Genomic DNA, 20,095 nt, shown 5'->3' with positions numbered 1-20,095 from the left:
TTCTGACAGATTCCTAAGTGATATTCAGATAGAAATTCGTCTTTGAATGCCTCATAAGTAAGAAAAGGCATCACAGAATGATGTAGTTGGAAAGGATCCCAGGATCTAAAGTGTTTCATGGGATGTTAATGTCCTTGGTCTGTTTATGGGTGTTTTGGAAAAGGACCTCATGGTCAAGTAAAATTTGGAAATGCTGGGCTAAAGTTAACTAGGTTTCTTTGCTGCAGAACTTCACAGAGTCTTCAGTATGCTAATGTGCTTTGTGACTCTGCAGGAGAGGAATGTGGAATGAAATGTTTCAATACCTACTTTACCCGAGATTCTGATTTGGGGAATGCTGGTCCAGCTGAGCTAGCTACAGTGCTCTCTATGTGAAGGTGGCTGCTGATGCCTTTTTGAGACCATGGGGGTCTCAGTCTCAGGGGGAAGGAAGGCCATATCAGTTGTTCTGTTTCATGCCAAGAATTCTCTGTGCACTGCTTTTCTCTGGAGGCTCACAGAAGGCAGAACTGAATCTCTATGTCCAAAGGGTCACCCTTCAATGTGACCCAGTGCTGCAGACACTCTTGAGCTCAGTGCAAAGGAGTGACCTGCTCCTTAGAATCATGAAAGTGTCATCTGAGGACATGAGGAGGTGTCACCCGCTGTGACACAAATCTGGTCTGACACTCTTTCTCCAAGCAAACTGGTCATGTCAGTTAGCTTGAGAAGCCCCAGGTTAAAGTAAGTTAAACTGATGTCTCTGGTCAGATCCTCCTGCAGCTTTAATAAGAAAATGTGTTTTGTGAGTCTCCAAGAACGGAGTAGACTGTGCAGGGTTGAAAACGTTTCTTAGCCATGAAGCTCTTCCTTTGTGCAGCGTTTGATAGGCACAAGTGTTCTGAGGAAAGCACTGTGGGAAACACTGGCCTAGTCCAGCCTTCTCCTTTCACCAGTGAGCAACTAGAGGCAAAGCACTGCTTATTTGAGGAGTTCTCTCAGTTCCTGTCACAGCATTGAAGCAAATGCATTGGAATTAACTTGATCAAATTTGAAGGAAGCTTTGAAGAGATTTCTTTAGCTGGCAGACCCTTTTTAATCCATTCCAAGGGCAATCTGCTCCACATATTTTGAGTTTCCATAGTTAAATGACCCCACAAATTAATTATCTAACTCTTTATAGAGTATCTGCTATGTCCAAAGACCATTTAGGTACTATGGTAGTCAAGAAAGTTATAAACTATACTACTATCCAGGAGATTAATATTCATGATAAATACAATGTCGATGGCAATAACACAAACAGCTCATATTTACTGAATGCCTTTCTATTTGTCAGGTGCTGCACTAAGTACTCAGATCTTTCCAACACTTTATGAGGTAGGGATTATATTAATTTCTGTTTCTCAGTAAGGATACTGGGGTTAAGAAAGGTTATGGAATTATTCCAAGGTCACACATAGCTGGAGGGAAGACATGCATGAACATGCATAGCAGGGCGTATCAGCTAATGAAACATTCCTTAAGAGTGATACAAAATGTTGTTTGAAAACAAAAAGTTTGCTGAAGATGTCTGCTTGCTCATCACTTCTCCTTTTCGAGCTATCCCCCTTGACCTTGGAGGAGCTGTCTTCCTTTATGTTGAGGTCTGCCTATGGGGTTAGGCATGTCACCTCCAGTTGGACCAATCAGAGTATTTGGGAATGTTGGAATTAGCATTAGGAGGATAGAATTTCCTCTTCAGTGATGAAACTAAAACCTAGTCTGAACTGTTGATGTCATGTCCCCAGGTCTGTGGGAGAAGAGTAATGGTGATGTCAAGGCAAGTGTTAGAAGTGGAGAGACGGCATCTCTGAGGGCTCCTGGTCACCTCTGAGACTTGGGGCTTCATGTACCTTCCCCTTTTTGTGGCAAAGGTGTACCACACCCACTCCTCCTGGGGATGATACTGAACTTTACAAAATGACATGTCATTAGAAAGTGATTTGAAAAACTCTGCAGCGTGTGCGCAGATCCTGACTAGTGTTGAGTTTGTGTTTGTTGCTAAGCTGACTTTCACTTGATCTTAGCCAAAGGCCAAGAAGCGATAAGCTGACTCTCTTACTAATGATATTAAGATTAACAATAGGAACTTTACAGGGGACTGGGCTCTGGGAGATCCTGAGTAGAGGAAAACAAACCACTAACAACAGCAAACAACCCCCTCAAACCATTCTTTCAGAAAGTGATTTGACATGTATGTATTTATAGGGTTCGGTGTGCTAATCAGCATATTCACCACATCATTTTTTTTTTTTTTGGTGAGAACATTTGAAATGTACTCTAAGCAGTTTAAGTGTACGTATTACATTGTGATTAACTGTAGTCATCATTCTGTTCAATAGATGTGAAACGTTTGTTTCTTCTATCTAAGTGTAATTTTGAACCTGTGGAATAACATTTCTCCATTTCTCCCATCTGACCCTCCAGTCTTAATCTTTAGTGTTTCAGAGAATGGCTAAAAAGTCCTATGGGGTTCCAGTTGATGGCTTCAGTGGGTTCCCTGTCAGTCTCAGTGACACTAATATAAAGGAAGGGACAATCCAGGAATTCTGCTGACTGCAAGCGCTGTCTTGGCTACTTCCTTGGCTCAGAAAGGCAGGCCTCTTTTTTTCATCTGCAGAATGGGGATGGTATGCATTTCATTCTTGGTTTCTTTCAGCTTCTGAAATAACAGAAAGATAGACGAAAAGCTTTTTATGTATTACAGAGCCATATACAAGTGTGAGTAACCATTCAGTCTTTCAGGACAGTTCTCAGGACTGATAAATTGCTTTAGGTGTAATAGGATATAGGTAATAGGATATAGAAGCAAAAACAACAATTGTTTCTTCTCTTTTTTGGTTTTATCCTTTTAATCTCTTCTCCCTTCGCTCCTATTTTCTATGGAGTATGTCTTGGTTTTGAATTTTAGGCCAGTTTTATGGAGAGAAGACAGAAAATCTCCAGTGCTTACAAGCAAAAATGAAATGTAGTACTGGGTACCCTGTTCTTGTTCAGTGTGGCTTTTCTCATTCTTTCCTGGTAGGACTTCATAAAGGGTTTTAGCCTCCTCTAGTAAAAGGGATTAATCTGGGCAAGAGTCCAACAGTGTGGACAGACACAGTGGGGACAGCCCCGTTTCTGAGTAGGAGCTGGGTAGGAAGGGGGAGAAGGACAAGAAGGAAAGATGTGTCTGTTTGCTGCTGCTGTACTTACAACAATCAAGCAAGTGAAAAAAAAATTCATATTGCAAACCATCGTGCTTTGAGAGAGGCTGGGGCAAGTGTGGACTGCTGGGGTGGGACCTGCTGGTTGGAAGGGCCTGACAGTGTGATTCCCTGCAACAAATGTTCTCAGAGGGTGTGTGTGCACACCAGACACACGCAGCGCCCAGCCTCCGATTTCAGCCCTGGCAGAAGATAACAATTCTCAGCTCGCCTTTCCAGGGTTATTTTTGGCGAGGGCTTGTTCTCTGATGGCAAAAGGTTTCAGCCGCCTCCCAACTCCCTCCCTGTCCTTGTTCAAAAGAGAAACTTGCATGCTTGAACTGTTCCCCCGCAGAGAGACCGGGAGAGGGCTGCCGCGGGAGGGGAGAGGGCTGGGGTGCTGAAGAGGACCCCAGAGTACGCTCCAGCTCTCCCGAGGCGGGCTGAGGAGAGGCGATCGATCGCTGGAACTGCCGCAGGGGACAAGGTTGCTGGCGTCACAGGCGGGCTTTTGGGACACCCTGAAAGTGACTCCAGCTGGCGGAAGAAACCTAAGGCTACCTCGGGCGATCCGCTTGCGAAGAAGCTGGGCAGGAGAAAACTTTATAGAAAGATAGGGGCTAAACTTGGTGGGGACAGCAAGGGACACAGTGAGGGACGCGCAGGGAGGAGGAGTGGTTGGAGCCGTGGGAGGGCGCAGGGCGCTGGCTGGCTGGGGAGGGGGCCGGGCGCAGGGCGGAGTCCCAGCGCACCGCCAGGCCAGTGAGGGGCTCCGCGGGCTGCTCAGTGCTTCCCGGCTCCCGGAGCCGCGCGGCAGAACCTGCCAGGAGGCGCCATGGAGGGGAGCCCCATCCCGGTGCTGACCGTGCCTACCGCGCCCTACGAGGACCAGCGGCCGACCGGCGGCGGGGGGCTGCGGCGACCCACCGGTCTCTTCGAAGGCCAGCGCAACTATTTGCCCAACTTCATCCAGAGTGTGCTATCGTCCATCGACCTGCGCGACCGCCAGGGCTGCACCATGGTGGTGGGCAGCGATGGCAGGTACTTCAGCAGGGCAGCCACAGAGATCGTGGTGCAGATGGCCGCAGCCAACGGGGTGAGTGACCCGCGCGCCCACATCCCCCTTGCCACTTGCTGACCCATTGGTGAGACACCACCCCACCCTGGCTCAGCCATTCTCCCTCCAGGCTCCAGGCTTCCGTCAGCAGAAAAGCCCTGAGGGGGCCCTGCCCTTCTCTGAGCCCTGCGGGGCGACTGGAACCTGCGACAGCAGCCTGAACTCTTGCCCAGCTCTGTCCATGTCCCGCACCTGCTCATTTTCTTCTTGGCATTCTCTTCCCCATCCCTTTTGGTCCCACCACAGCTTTTAGACATTGTCCAACCGTGTTCATGGCCCACCCCTCCCCAAAAGACCTCTTTCCTGGGATCCCAACAAAGCTTTGTTTTTTCTTTGTGTGCTTTTTGCGATCTTCCTGTCCTCCCCATCTTGGCTCTGGCAGACCGAACAGTGGCGTTGTCTCAGAACACACACACACACAAACACCAGTGTGGATCCCTGACCTTTGGCAGGAGTGAACCCTGAAGGATTTTAATATCATTGATTGGTTATCACCTTAGCATTGTTCATTGATGAGTTTGGTTAGTGTAAGAATGAGCAGAATCATTCGCTTGATGCTGTACAGCCTGGGCTCTAAGTTTGAGTTCCCAGGAAGCAGAGGTATCTCTAAGTGGTCTGAAATGAGATTCCCAGTGGCTTTGTTAAAGCGATCCCCAACTTTGCTCCAAGATGCCTTTTGGCATTTGACCGCATTTCATGCCTCTTCACCCTGTCTTCATCCCTGTTTCCTCTCCCTTCTCTCATGACCTCGGCAGTGTGTTTGAGTCTGACTCCTTAGACCTGGGGTTGTCTCCTGCTCCCTTTCTTCCTTACCTATACCTGGAAGCACCTTTGGGTCCACGTCCATACTCTCATCTCCCTCTCCCGAAATCTGGCAGCATTTCAAGGACTGCAAGAGGGACAGCCACAGAAGGGCAACCTAACTTCAAGAGTTTGTGGGTTGTCTGTAGGGAGCATTGCCTTAGAAAGTTAAGACCAGCCTTGCTATTGCAGCCAAACACCAGACTTCTTTAAGGGAAGTCTCTTTTGCAGACGTGTAAATGAGTGTGGCTAGCTCTAAAAGTGAAACCAATCACCTGGCTTCTGGGTTCTCCCCCTCTTCCTGTTTATTTTCTTATTTCTTCTTCTTTTGGGATTGTCCATGTTTGTGTTTGTCTATTGTCTTCTCCCTTCGCAGTGTTTCAGTCCTGGGGAACGAGGTGTTTGTTTTTAAATAGCCAGAAGCCACTGGGAGACCTGAGGGCATTGGTGTGGGGGTTGGGGATGCTTTTCAGCTTCAGTGAGTAAAGATGCCAGAGATACAGGACTTCGGTTTCTCTCTGGCTCCTCCCTTGGGATCAATGAAAGTTGGCTGAAATCAGGGAGTTGCATAGAGGTTGACAAACGATCTTTCACTCTCTCCCGACAAAGCTATTCCTGTGGAATGATGGTTGATAATGAGGCTTGGGAGAGCTGTGATAGCTTTTTGTACTCTTTTGTGGGCCAGTTTTTCCAGAACATGAGGGAAACACAGCCTGTCCAGTATTTATTCTGGGTTGGTATATTTTTGAAGCTGCAGTTGTTGCTTTGCATCAGTAAATCATTATGATTCCTTATTATTTTTGGTCCATTTGACCATAAGGACTCTTTAATCTCTTACTTGATGCATTTTCTCTAATACACACATTTTATTAACTTTGTAGTTTATTCTAGGAGATACTTTTAGCTTATGTGAATATATGTTTAAAATAGAGTTAACTTTAATCTAGCAGTTGTTATATAAAATAGGCGATTAAAATCTACCTAGAAGCACCAACTCTGCAATAATCTGAAAGTAACATTTCTGTGAGGGGTAGGCATGATGCAAGGGAATGGGAGACAGTTTCCAGAATTCCAGATGGCCAGCTTTAAAGTTGTTTCCCACTTCTGTTCACTTTCTTTTTATTTTATTATTATTATTATTGTTATTATTTTTGGACAGGCAGAGTGGACAGTGAGAGAGAGAGAGACAGAGAGAAAGGTCTTCCTTTGCCATTGGTTCACCCTCCAATGGCCGCCGCGGCTGGTGCACCGCGGCTGATCCGAAGCCAGGAGCCAGGTACTTATCCTGGTCTTCCATGGGGTGCAGAGCCCAAGTACTTGGGCCATCCTCCACTGCACTCCCGGGCCACAGCAGAGAGCTGTCCTGGAAGAGGGGCAACCTGGACAGAACCAGCGCCCTGACCGGGGACTAGAACCCTGTGTGCCGGCGCCGCAAGGTGGAAGATTAGCCTAGTGAGCTGCGGCGCCGGCCTCTGTTTACTTTCTGATGAAACTGTGCTAAAACAATGCAAACAGTTAGAATAGTGAGGAGTCAGAAGAGTGGGCTAGGAGGACTCTGTGGTGATAAGCATCATCCATCTTGAATGACTGAAAGTGGTAGGATGCACTTGTCACCTGATTGGTCATACTTTCTTAGGTTTAGGAATGATGAAGTTTGATTCCAAAAGCTTTGACCTTTTTGGATTCTGTTGATATTTGTAAACATCTCTGAAAAGTAGAAAACTTGAATTTATTCTTTTTGATATAACAAATCTGACTGGTAGGCTGTATTCGCTCAAAAAAAATCTTGGTTTTTATCGGAAAAGTTAAATTGACAGGTTTTCTATGAAAAACTGAAATTGACTTTTGATTATATAATTGCCAAAAGAGACCAGAAGAATGAAAATTTTAAGATAATAAACTATGTAATTTATGTTTTGATGTCTCACAAATTTTGAAATGGATGCATTTCAAACATATACCTCTATAACTTGGCATTTTACTAATGTTATTATGAAATTTTCAAACTTTCAGAAAACGGAGAAATTTAGTTAATGGCACCATAGGCCCAAAACCTGGATTGTAAGCATTTTGCTCTATTTATGTTATCATTTTTTTGGCTAAAGTATTTTAAAGTATGTTAAATAAAATTATTTTTTTGCCTATAAATGCTTCAATGCGGATCTCTAGAAAAATAAAAGTATTTTTCTGTATATAGTGCAGTGCCATCATCCCAAACAAAACAATGGTTTCTTTATTTCACTTATTACCCACTCTGCATTCAGATTGCCTTAATTATTCTGAAATATCTTTTACAGCTGCTTTGTCTAAACTAGTTTCTTCTGATCAAGGGACACACATTGCATTTGGTTATTTATCTTGTTTCTTTTAATCTAGAATATACCGCCTCGATTAATTGAGTGTGGATTGTTGAAGAACCAGGTCAGTTGTACTGTAGAGTATTTCCCTTTCTGGAATTTTCTGATTGCTTTTGTGGGGTCATCTAACTTTTCACTCTGTCCCCTTTTGTTCTTGTTAACAGGAAATTAATTCTAAAGCTTAGCCTGTTAAGCCTGCTAGAACAAAGTACTGTGAATTCAGTGGCTTATAAACAAGAGACATTTCTTTTTCCCAGTTCTAGCAGCTGGAAGTCCAGGATCAGTACACTGATGGTTTCAGTTTCTGGTGAGGACCAACTTCCTGCTTCATAGAATGGTACCTTTCTGCTGTGTGTCTTTGTGTAGTGGGGGGACAGACTAGTTTAGTCCTTAAACAACTTAGTTTAGTTCTTTATAATGAAAATAGTCAAATTATGAGGACTTAATTATGGCTTAATCACCCCTAAAGTCTCTACTTCTAGCACCGTCTTTACTGTGGGAGTTTAGGATTTCAATGTACAAATTTGGGGATGGAGGGCACAAACATTCTGTCCCACTGTAAGGTTTAATTAGATGCAGGGTCAATTTTTTAAAAAATAGGAATATTTCATAGGTGATGATTGTATTCATGTTCCATCTTAATTAAGAAACATAGTCTCCAGTTGTCTCACTGTTAGTGATGCAAGATGACTGTATCCTACATTATTCCCACTCACCCTCTTGGGTCCAGCTATAGCCCTTGGAGTGGACTTTGTACTGTGTCCATATTTAGTTCCTGACAGCTTCTCCAAATTGTTGTAGCATTCATTAATGATCTTTGCCTGAGCTGATTATTTCATTAGGGGTTTCAAAATGATGATTTTTCTAGTTGTCTAATCCCTTCTACTTGTTTTAGCTGGCATATCTTATAAACTGGACATCTTCCTCAAAACTGAACAACTTGGTTATCCTGAAACACATAGTTCCTTCTGAAAAGGCACAATGTTTGCTTATTTCCTTCTCTTTTAAGTTATCAGTTTTTACAGTAAGGATTTGATAAAACTTCTACCTCCACAAATACTTTTTGTTTCACTTTTTGAATATTCACTATGGATGATTGGATTTTTACATATTAAGTTTAGTAGATTAGTGAATAAATGAATAGATAACTTTTTAACTTGTTTTTGTAGTTTTTATGTTGCTATGTGAACTTATCTAAAAAGTGCTCAGAAGTATTTTAGTTCTCTTTTAAAGATGCAAGCTATGTCATAGTTTGTAGAACAAAAGAAAAATAAGTGCTGTGTAAAGGAGTAATTGTTATCATTTAAATTAGTTGTGATTAAGCTTAGTTTGTAATCAGTTTTTAAAAATCCTGTTTCTATTTCCATCTGTTTCAGATCCTCTGCAGTGGTTTAAGTGCTTTATGGATCAATTTATTCTAATTTTTTCAATAGTTTAAGAGGAAGTACAACATAATGGTTACAGTCTTAGCTCTTTTCTGAATGAATCTACTTGTTGCTAAGAGCATTCTCTGAATTAGCTTTTTATTACCACAACAAAATGACTATAGTGAGCTATGTATGTAGGAAGGAGATTTGTTCCACCCCACAGTTTTGGAGAGTCATCTTCTGAGATCTGGCAGCCTCATTGGTCTGGCTTCTGCTGGTGGCTTTCTTGCTGGCAGAGTCCTGAGGTAGCACAGAGCATCACGTAGCATGAAGGAACAAAACTTTATGTCTGAAGGGGCTCTTACAAAGCCACGGGTATTCAATCTCAGGGGTTCCACCCCAAAGGCCTAATGGAACCCAGTCACCTCCTTGAGGCCTCACATTCAGACTCAATTGGATTAAGCTTCCACCCCTTTTGTACCATTAACATAAAACTTTGGAGATGAAACCTTTCAGCAGACATTCAGCATCCAAAGTAGCCAAACCATAGTACTCCTCCTTGTCCTCATCTTTTTTTTCACCCCTGAATCTCCTTTAATATGGGACAGATGATAGCACTATGTCTGCTTCAAGATATTTTTGACTTTTCCTAAAGCTTTCTTTCTCTGGAGTCGATGCTGTATAGCAGGACTGTCCAATGGAGCTTTCCCAGGAAATATTCTGTAATTGCCATTGTTCTAGCTTCTTACCTCTTATGTATACTGAATCCTTGAACTGTATCTAGTGTGACTGAACAACTGGATTTTGCATTTATTTAATTAACATAGAAATTTAAATAGCCACAAGTGATTTGTTGCTGCTATACTGGACAGCACAGCTCTTTAAGCATTTGAAATGTTTGTTTTAGGCTGGCGCCACAGCTCAATGGGCTAATCCTCCGCCTGTAGCACTGGTACCCCTTGTTCTAGTCCTGGTTAGGGCACCGGATTCTGTTCCGGTTGCTCCTCTTCCAGTCCAGCTCTCTGCTGTGGCCTGGGAGTGTAGTGGAGGATGGCCCAAGTGCTTGGGCCCTGCACCTGCATGGGAGACCAGGAGAAGCACCTGGCTCCTGGCTTCAGATCAGTGTGGTGCTCCAGCCACAGCGGCCATTGTGGGGTGAACCAATGGAAAAGGAAGACCTTTCTCTCTCTCTCTCTCTCTCTCACTGTCTAACTCTACCTTTCAAAAAAAAAAAAAAAAAAAGGAAATGTTTGTTTTAAACAATGCAGTTGGACTGTTATAACCAAAACCAACCAGAGGATAAATAGAGATAAATCACCAAATACTATAAATATGCATTTGGCAAATCCAGAGCAGATTAGTTAACGTGGTAACCATACCATCTTTTCACTCAGCCTTGGAGGTGATGAAGTGCAGTAGGAAAAGTCTTGTTTCAGCAGTTTCTTGCTGTGCCATAGAACTCAGAGAGCAGATGCTTTAGCCTCTTGAAATACCTAGAAACTACTTGTTTCCTTATTTATAAACTGAATATGACAGCATCATTGAATTATCCTGGGAATTAAATAAAGGACTGCGTATGACAACATTTTGTAACAACTGTAGCACTAAGAAATGTAAAGGAATATTATGGAGGCCAGCATTGAGGCATAGCAGGTAAAGCTGCTGCCCGCAATGCCTGCATCCCATATGGACACTGATTTGTCCCAGTTGCTCCACTTTGGATCCAGCTCCCTGCTAATGGCCTGGGAAAAGCAGTGGAAGACGGCCCTAATGTTTGGGCTCCTGCTACTCATGTGGGGAGACCCGAATGAAGCTTCTGGCTTCTGCCTGGCCCAGCCCTGGCCATTGTGACCATATGTGGAGTGAACCAGCAGATGGAAGATCTCTCATTGTCTCTATCCCTCTCCCTGTAATTCGGACTTTCAAATAAATATAAATCTTTAAGAAAGGAGTATTGTTACAATCAACTGAGTGTATCTCAGATAATTATGATCTGACTATATATATTAAATGTTAATGCCTATTGTGAGCCCCTTGACAAACAATCTGTAGTCGTGTTACAAGTTTTAGCCAAGAGAAAATCCATCTGAAGACTAGCCATGTACTGCACTGGCCATATGATGATTAGCAATGATGATATTAGTGTACAGCACAGCTTGCATGATTCAAGAACTTGTCAATGTCTTGTGAATCTTTGAGAGGAAGAAGGTGACATTTAATGGTATGAGGAAGGCTGGGTCATCAAAGGACCTGGGGTTGTCATTAAGATAGATACTTAGGTGTTTGATTCAAATAGGCCATGGAAAGCTGTTTGTTCCAAATAGTGAGAAGATACCTGGTTTGGCATTTATCAGAACATCCTGGGAAATAAATCTTGATTTGGTCTCAAAGCAAAGAACCGCTTTGGAAGTGAAGCAAGTTAGTAGTAGGTAGGAAGTAGTGAGAGCTGAAGAAGGAGAGAAAGGGGGAAAACATGCACGTCAGCACCTAGGAGATCTTTCCTGGAATGGATCTGAAAAACTAGAGGTGGATAGCTCAAGATCATGACTCTAGAAGGAAAAAGAACTCAGTTGAGATTGCAATATATTTTCTGCTGGTGTTCTTTATGGAGTAAGGGAATGGATCAGGCTACTACAATACAGACATTATGGAGGGCAGGTTTGTGATACATCACAAAACTCTCAAGGCCTCCTGTGACTCTATCTTTCCTCCATTTATGAGTCCCATCCCTGAATTGTGCAATTAGAAGATCTATTATGTCAGCAATGGCAAACTTTAGGGAGCCCATGGCTCCATCTATCTTCATGTTTGGGTCTCTTCATTCTTGACACTTTTAACCTCTAGTCTTCATTCACCCTTTTTATGGGGAAGTAAAAGGAGTGGGAGAGGTTTTGGGAACAGCTGGGCCCTCCCAGTTGCTGGGGTGGTTATTTTAAGCTTTTGTTTAATGTGTCCAGAGACTCAGATGGCATTTTTAACTAAGCTGCTTTATTAAATCTTGTGATAAAGCATAATGATGTTTATTGAAAAGGCAGACACACATCGGCAACACTATGTGTGAAACTTGCCGTAAGAATTTTCTATAAAACATCTGTTCTCTTTGAGCTCGTTGTGAACTCTGCAAGTTTATTAGTTTCTGTGCAGATTTGAGGACGAGAAGTTGGAACTTGCTTTTGGAAGAGTCCAAGCATAGATATTGGATCCATCAACCTTAACTCTCAAATTTTTTGTACCCTGGATGCTCTTCTGTTAGACAATAGTCACATAACCAAGTACTATAATACAATTTGAACAATATTGGGAATGATAAGCAGGAAAAAATAGATCCAGATTGCCCAGAAGTTTTAGTGTCGAAGATTCTGTTTCAGCCTATAGCTTTGAGAGCTAATTTGAAAACAATCAGGAATTGGCCAGTATGTTCTACTTGTTACAAGTACTGCTTGTATGTTGATAGCCAAAGGGAAAATTTTAGGTCCTTTAATTTGATTTGACTCTCTCAGTTGTAAGTAAGAGGGGATATAGAACATACATAAGAGTTGGTAAAATAAAAATTCTTTGATTTCAACTTTCATCTATTAAATTTTCAGTGATATTACCTTTTGGAGTAATGTCTGCCATTTGTATGGTGAGTGAATTTTCAGGAACCCTAGAGAACTTTCTAGCCTGAAGACATGGATTTTTTTTTTTTTTACTTTTCCTTCCCCCTTTTAACTCTGTACTGTTAGGTACTTTTACAAATATATTATTTAGTTATTGCCTTTCTACTATTTTAATAAGAGTCCTGGTTTTTAGCTAGGGATATCTCGTTCAGTATTTAGGGATTTCTAATGGAAAGAGAGAGGACTCTGAAACCAGAGGATCAGAGTTCATTTGACAGATCTCTGAAGATACTGAGAAGAGAGTTTTACAACAAATGATTATTATCTACAACATACAAAAATCTCTTCCAAATCAATAAGGAAGCTCAGACTATTCAGTACATTGTCAGTAAGTACAACAAACTTGAAAATGTAACCAACTCCATTAATAAACAAGGAAATAAGAGTAAAAACAGCCCATTTATTTATTAAGTAAAAAATTGAAAATGCTTGGAGTTCAATGTTGAAAAATTGTCACATTTGTAAATGGTTGGTGGAAATGAGATTGATACAGCTTTTTAATCAGTTTGGCAGTGTATGTAAAAGTTAATAGCATACCTTTCCAATAACTCAGGGTCCCTTAATCTAAGAATATGTCCTGTAAGATATCCTAGCATCAATGTGCAGGCATTTAGGTAGAAGACTAGTCATTGAAGCACTGTGCTAAGAAAAACTCAGAAACAATCTATGTGTTCAGTAGTAGAAAACAGGTACATGATTATGGCATAGCCAAGCAATGAACACCATTAAAATCCATAAAGAAATTGGGTCTGTTTGTAACATGACCATGATATGAATGACAGCTTGTTAGATGAAAAAAGTAGTTAAGGGAGTACTGTATGTGTCATGATCCAATTTCCATGAAAATGATATAGGTATAGAAATTAGGGTTGCAAGAACATACTCTAGTCAGTGGTGGATGTAAGTCTGTGTGTGTGTTTGGTGGAGGAGAGGAGAATCCTTCCTTTCTTCTGTACTTACTCCTCTTGATTGAAAAATCATATATGCATTGTTTTCATAATTAGAGCACATAGGTAGAGAATAGGGAAGAAAAAAGGCACTCTGGTTTTTAGTCGTGATCCCACCATTTGCAACCTGTGTGACCAAGGGAGGTCACTTAGCCTCCAGGAACTTGTTTCTTCATTTGTAAAAATAGGGAAAGTGCTAATTCTTTCCCCTACATCTTTCAGAGTATTGGCAGGACTCAGTGTGGTATGGGTTAAATTGAATTATTTTGTTTATTCATATAACAGTATTATGGCTGAGGAATTTTGCTCTGATTAAAATAAAAGAAGGGCATGTATGTGTTTTCATCTTGGCAGCTTTATGTGTTTTCATCTTGGGGCCTGTTGATATGACCATGATTGTCCTGCTTGACTTGGACAGTTTTCTGTCATGCTGAAGGCATGACCCTTCCCCACCTCCAGAACACACACACATATTACACACTCATGCACACAGAAACATACTTGCACGCACACCCTACCACTCATCTTGAGCAGCTGCTCCCATACAGAATTTAACTCACCCTAAAGGACTTTATTGGCATGGTTCCATACATTATTTCCTGTTTAGAATGGACTGAGCCAATGCCATTCCTTTCTGTCTTAAACCTTTGTGAGACTCAAGCTCTGTTAAAAACAAACCTCCTTTCCCCAGTGGCTGCCCCACTGCCCCCTAGTGAGGCCAGCTCTCAATCTCTACTCATTTCATGAGGATTTTGAAACCTAATGGATTGGGCCATGTGAGAGAATACCTAGAGGAACAGACCAAGCAGGGGCAGAGGCTCCACACTAATCTACTGAGTGGTCTGCAAATGCACAGCTGTGGGTGTTCATGATGCTTTCAAGTGTTTTGTCAGGATGTTTGTCAGGGGCCTGTTCCTACAGCCCTGCTGAATGTTTGCTTAGGAGGCATAATCTCTTTTTGGACAGGATCTCCCAAATGTAAAGTGACAGATGTTAATGTGGAATATAATACGGAGGACCCAGCTTGGCTGTCATAAATAACAGTAAATTGTTTAATCTTGCTGAGTTGTAAATCTATGATTGCCAGAGGTCTTTAGTTCACTGCAGCATTGTAGAAGGGATGGGGGCACTTAGCAAATGCAGTTACTATTTCCCAACCAGACAGAAGTTGGCTTAATGATCTTCATCTAAAAATCCATATAAATGTATTTAATTAATTATGATAACTGCTCAGAGAATGTGTAACTCAAGAGACTGAGTTTTTTTTTTGGAAATCATATGTGTGTACACACATACATATAATGTACATTCTACCTATAAATAATATATACATATATATTCCATCTATAAAAATGCTAAAGATACTGAGTGGGTTGTTTTGTTTTGAGTATCTATAATTATTGTAAGAAGTTTAGAACATTCTTAGAAGATGAAATTTAAAGTTAAGTTTATTTTGATGTAAAACATTTTGAAATTCATGTATAGTTTTTTTTTTTAAAGATTTATTTTATTTATTTGAAAGACAGAGTTACAGAGAGAGGTAGAGACAGAGAGAGAGAGAGAGAGGTCTTCCATCTGCTGGTTCACTCCCAGATGGTTGCAATGGCCAGAGCTGCGCTGATCTGAAGCCAGGAGCCAGGAGTTTCTTCCAGGTTTCCCACGTATGTGCAGGGGCCCAAGGACTTGGACCATCTTCTACTGCTATCCCAGGCTATAGCAGAGAGTTGGATCAGAAGAGGAGCAGCTGGGATTAGAACTGGTGCCCATACAGGATGCTGGTGCTTCAGGCCAGGGCTTTAACCCACTGCGCCACAGCGCCGGCCTCAATGTATAGTTTTTACATAATATAAACTTCCATGAATTTTGGGATATATATATATATGTATATATAAAATCATCAAATATTGTATGTAAATGTGATTTCTATCTACTTATAAAGCTGTTGGCTGCAAAGTACTCTTAAGCATTTAGAGAGTTTATCAACCAGCACATGTGTATACACAGGCCCGTCCCTCTTAAGCTGCATCTTCTAGCGTGGACATACAAGTGTTTAACAGGAGGATTGAGCAGAGTGCCAAATGTTAGAAATATTTGAAGAATGTACAAAACTCAAGGGGTTGCCTAAATGTTCCCAAATGATATGTATTTATGACAGTGAGTAGCACTTCATGCTGAGTTGGAGAGAGAAGAGTAAGAAGCACAAACAGTGTAGATTGATTTTTAAAAAAAAAGATTTATTTATTCATTTGAAAGGCACTATTACAGAGAGGCAGAGAGAAGGAGAGAGAGAGTCTTCTATCCACTGGTTCATTCCCCAGATGGCGCAATGGCTGGAGCTGCACCTATCCAAAGCCAGTTTCTTTTGGGTCTCCCACGTGGGTGCAGGGGCCCAAGGACTTGGGCCATTTTCCACTGCTTTCTCAGGCCATAGCAGAGAGCTGGATTGGAAGTGAAGCAGCCAGGACTCAAACCGGTGCCCACATGGAATGCTGGCACTGCAGGCAGTGACTTTACCTACTGCACCACAGCGCCGGTCCCTGTACGTTGACTTTTCTGGGCACGATTATGTCTTGTAAGGGTGCTTTTCTGCAGTGATGCATCAGTAAGTTGCAGGCAAGCTTGGTGCATAAAAGTGGAAAGTGCTTACCAGAGACATAGATGGAGACAAAAAAAAAATCCACCTGGCTGGCACTATGGCATAGTGGGCAAAGCTGCTGCCTGCAGTACCAGCATTCCATACGGGCGCCAGTTCTAGTCCCAGCTGCTCCTCTTTTCATCCAGCTCTCTGCTATGCTCTGGGAAAGCAGTGGAAGATGGCCCAAATGCTTGGACCCTTGCACCCATGTGGGAAACCTGGAAAAAGCTCCTGGCTTCTGGCTCCTGGCTTTGGATTAATCCAGCTCTGGCCATTGTGGCCATTTAGGGAGTGAATCAGCAGGTGGGAGACCTCTCTCTCTCTCTCTCTCTGTCTGCCTCTCTCTCTCTCTGCCTCTCTGTAACTCTGCTTTTCAAATAAATAAATTAATTTGAAAAATCCAGGTGAGGGCAAGGATACAGACAGGGGGAGCCTGTCCTTTCCTACTATGGACGTTAACAGCTTCTTATTGAGGTTTCTTGGTACAAGATAGACACTGTGTAGGTTTCATTGTCAGGGGCCTGGTCCTGCAGCCCTGCTGAATGTTTCATTTTCATGTTGCAGTTTAACATGTAAAAATTGAGGTAAAAGAGTAGTTTTATATTGGTTAGTCAGTGATGGTGTAATTAAATAATGGGAGACTATACAGCCCTTAAGATTATGTCATGGGGGTATACTCAGTGACCCAGGAAAATAGACCTAAGGGAAAGGCTAGATAATTAAATGAACAGTGGGTAAGTACAGCAATCCTAAAAATGTAAGTGTGGTAGAGAAGGAGAGACAGAGAGACCCAGCACATGGACAGAGGCTGCACACAGAAATATTAATAGTGGTCATTATAGATTGAAAGCTCATAGGTGCTCTTTATTTTCTTCTGATGTGTACTCCATAAATGTTCAGAAAAGAACATGTATATTTTATAATTAGAAAAAAGATTCCAGGTTAGTAAAATAGCAGCAGCACATTCATGTAATAACTAGAAATGACACCAGCAGTGTTTGTGAGTAAAATGTATGCAGAGTTTACAGGGTATCACAGCTGGAGACTGTGCTGGCCATGTTAACTTTCTTTCACTCTCCACCGTATGGTCTTTTAGATCTTTTCGGTAACAAAACTGAGAGCAGAGGGATTCAAGATGTTGCCCAAAGCCAGCAGGCAGTAAATGGCAAAGTCAGTTTTTACCTCCTTTCCCATTGGATGTCAGAATCTCAGCTTGTCTCAGGGCACCCAGCTCTGCTTTCCTGACCACGGTAGACTCATTGCATATTTGTGCTTTTTTCCCTGGGTTGCTGTTGGTACAGTCACTTCACAAAATGGCAGTCAGCAGGGTCTTTCTTATTTTGGTGAGTCAGCTCTTTCTCTTAAGGCAAAGATTTCAGAGCATTTTCCAAGCTATAATTACCAGGAGGGACATAACTCCCAGTTCTCACCAGTCCCATTCTGAAGCAGAGGAAAATGACATTTCCTGATTTTCTCAGTGAAGGCTTTAAAAGTGGGTGGGCTGATTAAAGAACAGAACTTGGATCAAACTTCTAGATAGCTGTTACTTTTCTGTACTTGTTCAAATAGTAGGAGATGAATATGAAATCCATGTTGGTTTGATTCTAATGAGGTCTCATTCTTCCCTCCAACACCTGAAAAGTGTGTGAAGGTTTCCAGGGGTACAGGAAGCTGAGGATCAGCTCTGTTGCTTCCATCTGTTCTCCATGTAACAAAGCATATAACTGCACAATTATCCGTGTGCAAATGGGGAAATCAATCTCTTGATGTTTGCATAATCACATCCATACCTTGAGTTTGTTATTTCTCCAAATTCTGCTTAGCCGTCTCCTGCTTACCCATGTGAAGCTAGCTCTACCTAAGGGTTGGCACTCCTCTGTGACAGCTGGGTTTGAGAGATGGAAGCCTTGTGGTCCATGGCAGTTGGCTTTGGGAGTGTGTGTGTGTGTGTGTGTGTGTGTGTGTGGTGTTTAACAGAATACAGGAAACAGCTGCCTGTGGCTGAATGGCTGTCCACAACATGTCGTGGGTGGACATGGTGGCTGAATGGTCCTAGAGAACTCACTCTCTGTGAACCATCAAGGAAGTTGCTGTTTATTATTCTCTTCACTTTTTCCAATTCACTTTGGGATTTGATTCCTTTACAGGAACATGAATGGAGAATACTGAGGAGTGTCATGCTTACCCCCCTCCCCTTTAAAAAAAAAACTTACTTAAAGCCAAAAGGAAATCATAAGGGAAAAGTCTGACTTGAGAGTTCACACATGAAAACACTCCTGCTTTAATTAGTGTTCTGTTACTGGAGAAAACTCAGAGTCAAAATTCTGTGTCTGAGATTTTAGCCTGAGGGTTTAAATTGTACATCTATACTCCTTTGACTTTATTTTGACCTAATTAGAAGCTGAACTCATACTAAATCTAATTTAGAATTGTAGTTGTTAATATTATGGAAAAAAGGGGGCATCAGAAGTAAAATCATTGAAAAAGTTAGTTTACTATGGCATGTGATGTGAAGTATTAAAGATGCTTGGGGAAAATTTGCTTTTGTAATCAACAGTTTTCTTTTTCTCAAGATGATATCCTGTGCTTGTAAAAGGGCCTGTCGACTCCTTCAGCACCTGCTGTACTCCTTCAAGGTGGCAGGAACAGTGGTATAATCCAGGAGAGGTTTTATGGTTGTTGGGAGATGTTAGCCTCCCTTCAGCGGACAGATACAGAGCATAACTAACTGTGTGTGGGAAGTGATGGTAACTGTACACCACTCCCTGCCATGACCCCCTTCCCCAGGCACTTAGAAGTCATGACTGTGTAGGACCATGTTCATGCTGTGTCCATACATCTGTCTGTCTGGGAGGGCATGTATCTCATGTATGTGTCTGTAGGGACCTGTGTGCTGCTGTTTGTGTGTCTACCCATGAATCCTGGGTGTGCAGCTATGTGCCTCCTTTTTGTGAGTGTGACATTGGACAGGGGTTTGCTGTCCCATTTCCAAGTGGGAACTGAAGGAAATACTCCTTGGTGGTAATAAAGGCCGTCCAGATGAGTGCACCTTCCATAGGGCTGGGTGGAGTTGCCCTTCCTCCAGCCAAAGCTGACCCTCTAGTATGGTGTGAGTGCAGGCTGGCACTGGCGTGGGCTGTTTGGGGATAGCTGGTGTGACTGCCTCTGTGTGCTGCTGGAGGCCACTCCCTGCCACTCCCTGCCACTCCCATTGGAAATAAAGTGATGGATCCCGGAAAAAAGAAAAAAGCTCCCTGTGGTATGGGAGCTTCAGTGAGGGGGTAGCAGAATGCCTTGGCTTGGTTCTCCCCAGGCTATGGCCTGGGTTTCACTCAGGAATAAAAGTCAGCTGTTGCTTATTTCAATACTGTAAACAAAACTAAAGTCAATTATGTAAGTAGACCATCCTTTATTTGCATGGTTGCAGTCTACTACATTGACAGGGTGGTATTAGTAAGGTAGTTCAGAAGTTTCTGGAAAATGTCTATTATGATAAGCATAATACTCAACAAGTCTCTGCCTATATGACCCCAGCCTTAGGTGCTCAGCGCTTCTCAAGGTAGTGCATTTCAGCCTTATTATTAAACGAATAAGCCTTTATACACCAAAATAACCTATCTTTCAGCTAAATTTTCTCTGAAGTTTTTGAAGTACTCCCATATTTCTAAAACTTTTTCATAAGCTGAAGTGATAGTTTCAGGGATAATCCATATCTATAATTGCATTTTCAATTTTGGAGGAGGGTGTGGGTTTTGAAAAAGATGGTAGCATGACCTGTATTAGGTTAAATTTTAAAAATTTATATTAGGGGCTGGCACCATGTCACAGTGGGTTAAATCATGGACTGCAGCATCGACAAATCACATGGGCAGCAGTCTGAGTCTCGGCTGCTCCACTTCCACTCCAGCTCTCTGCCATGGCCTGGGAAAGCAGCAGAGGATGGCCCAAGTCCTTGGGCCCCTGCACCCATGTGGGAGACCTGGAAGAAGCTCCTGGCTCCTGGCTT

At 42.3% G+C, this 20,095-nt stretch overlaps 1 protein-coding gene across 1 annotated transcript in view; it reads left to right on the top strand.

The window, feature by feature from the left end:
* Nucleotides 1–3,453: 3,453 nt before the first annotated feature.
* The window catches only part of PGM5 (phosphoglucomutase 5), a 231,651-nt gene continuing 215,009 nt past the window's right edge, over nucleotides 3,454–20,095 (top strand). The window contains exon 1 of the mRNA XM_002708190.6: nucleotides 3,454–4,302. Within this exon, the coding sequence (XP_002708236.1) occupies nucleotides 4,042–4,302 (261 nt within the window). The 5' untranslated portion in view covers nucleotides 3,454–4,041. The remainder of the gene's footprint in view (nucleotides 4,303–20,095) is intronic.

Source organism: Oryctolagus cuniculus, chromosome 1 (assembly GCF_051225735.1).
Source record: "Oryctolagus cuniculus isolate XC-2025 breed Fujian yellow rabbit chromosome 1, ASM5122573v1, whole genome shotgun sequence".
NCBI classification, from domain to species: Eukaryota; Metazoa; Chordata; class Mammalia; order Lagomorpha; family Leporidae; genus Oryctolagus; species Oryctolagus cuniculus.
The sequence above is the reverse complement of the archived record's forward strand: the minus strand, read 5'-3'. Positions and strand labels throughout refer to the sequence as shown.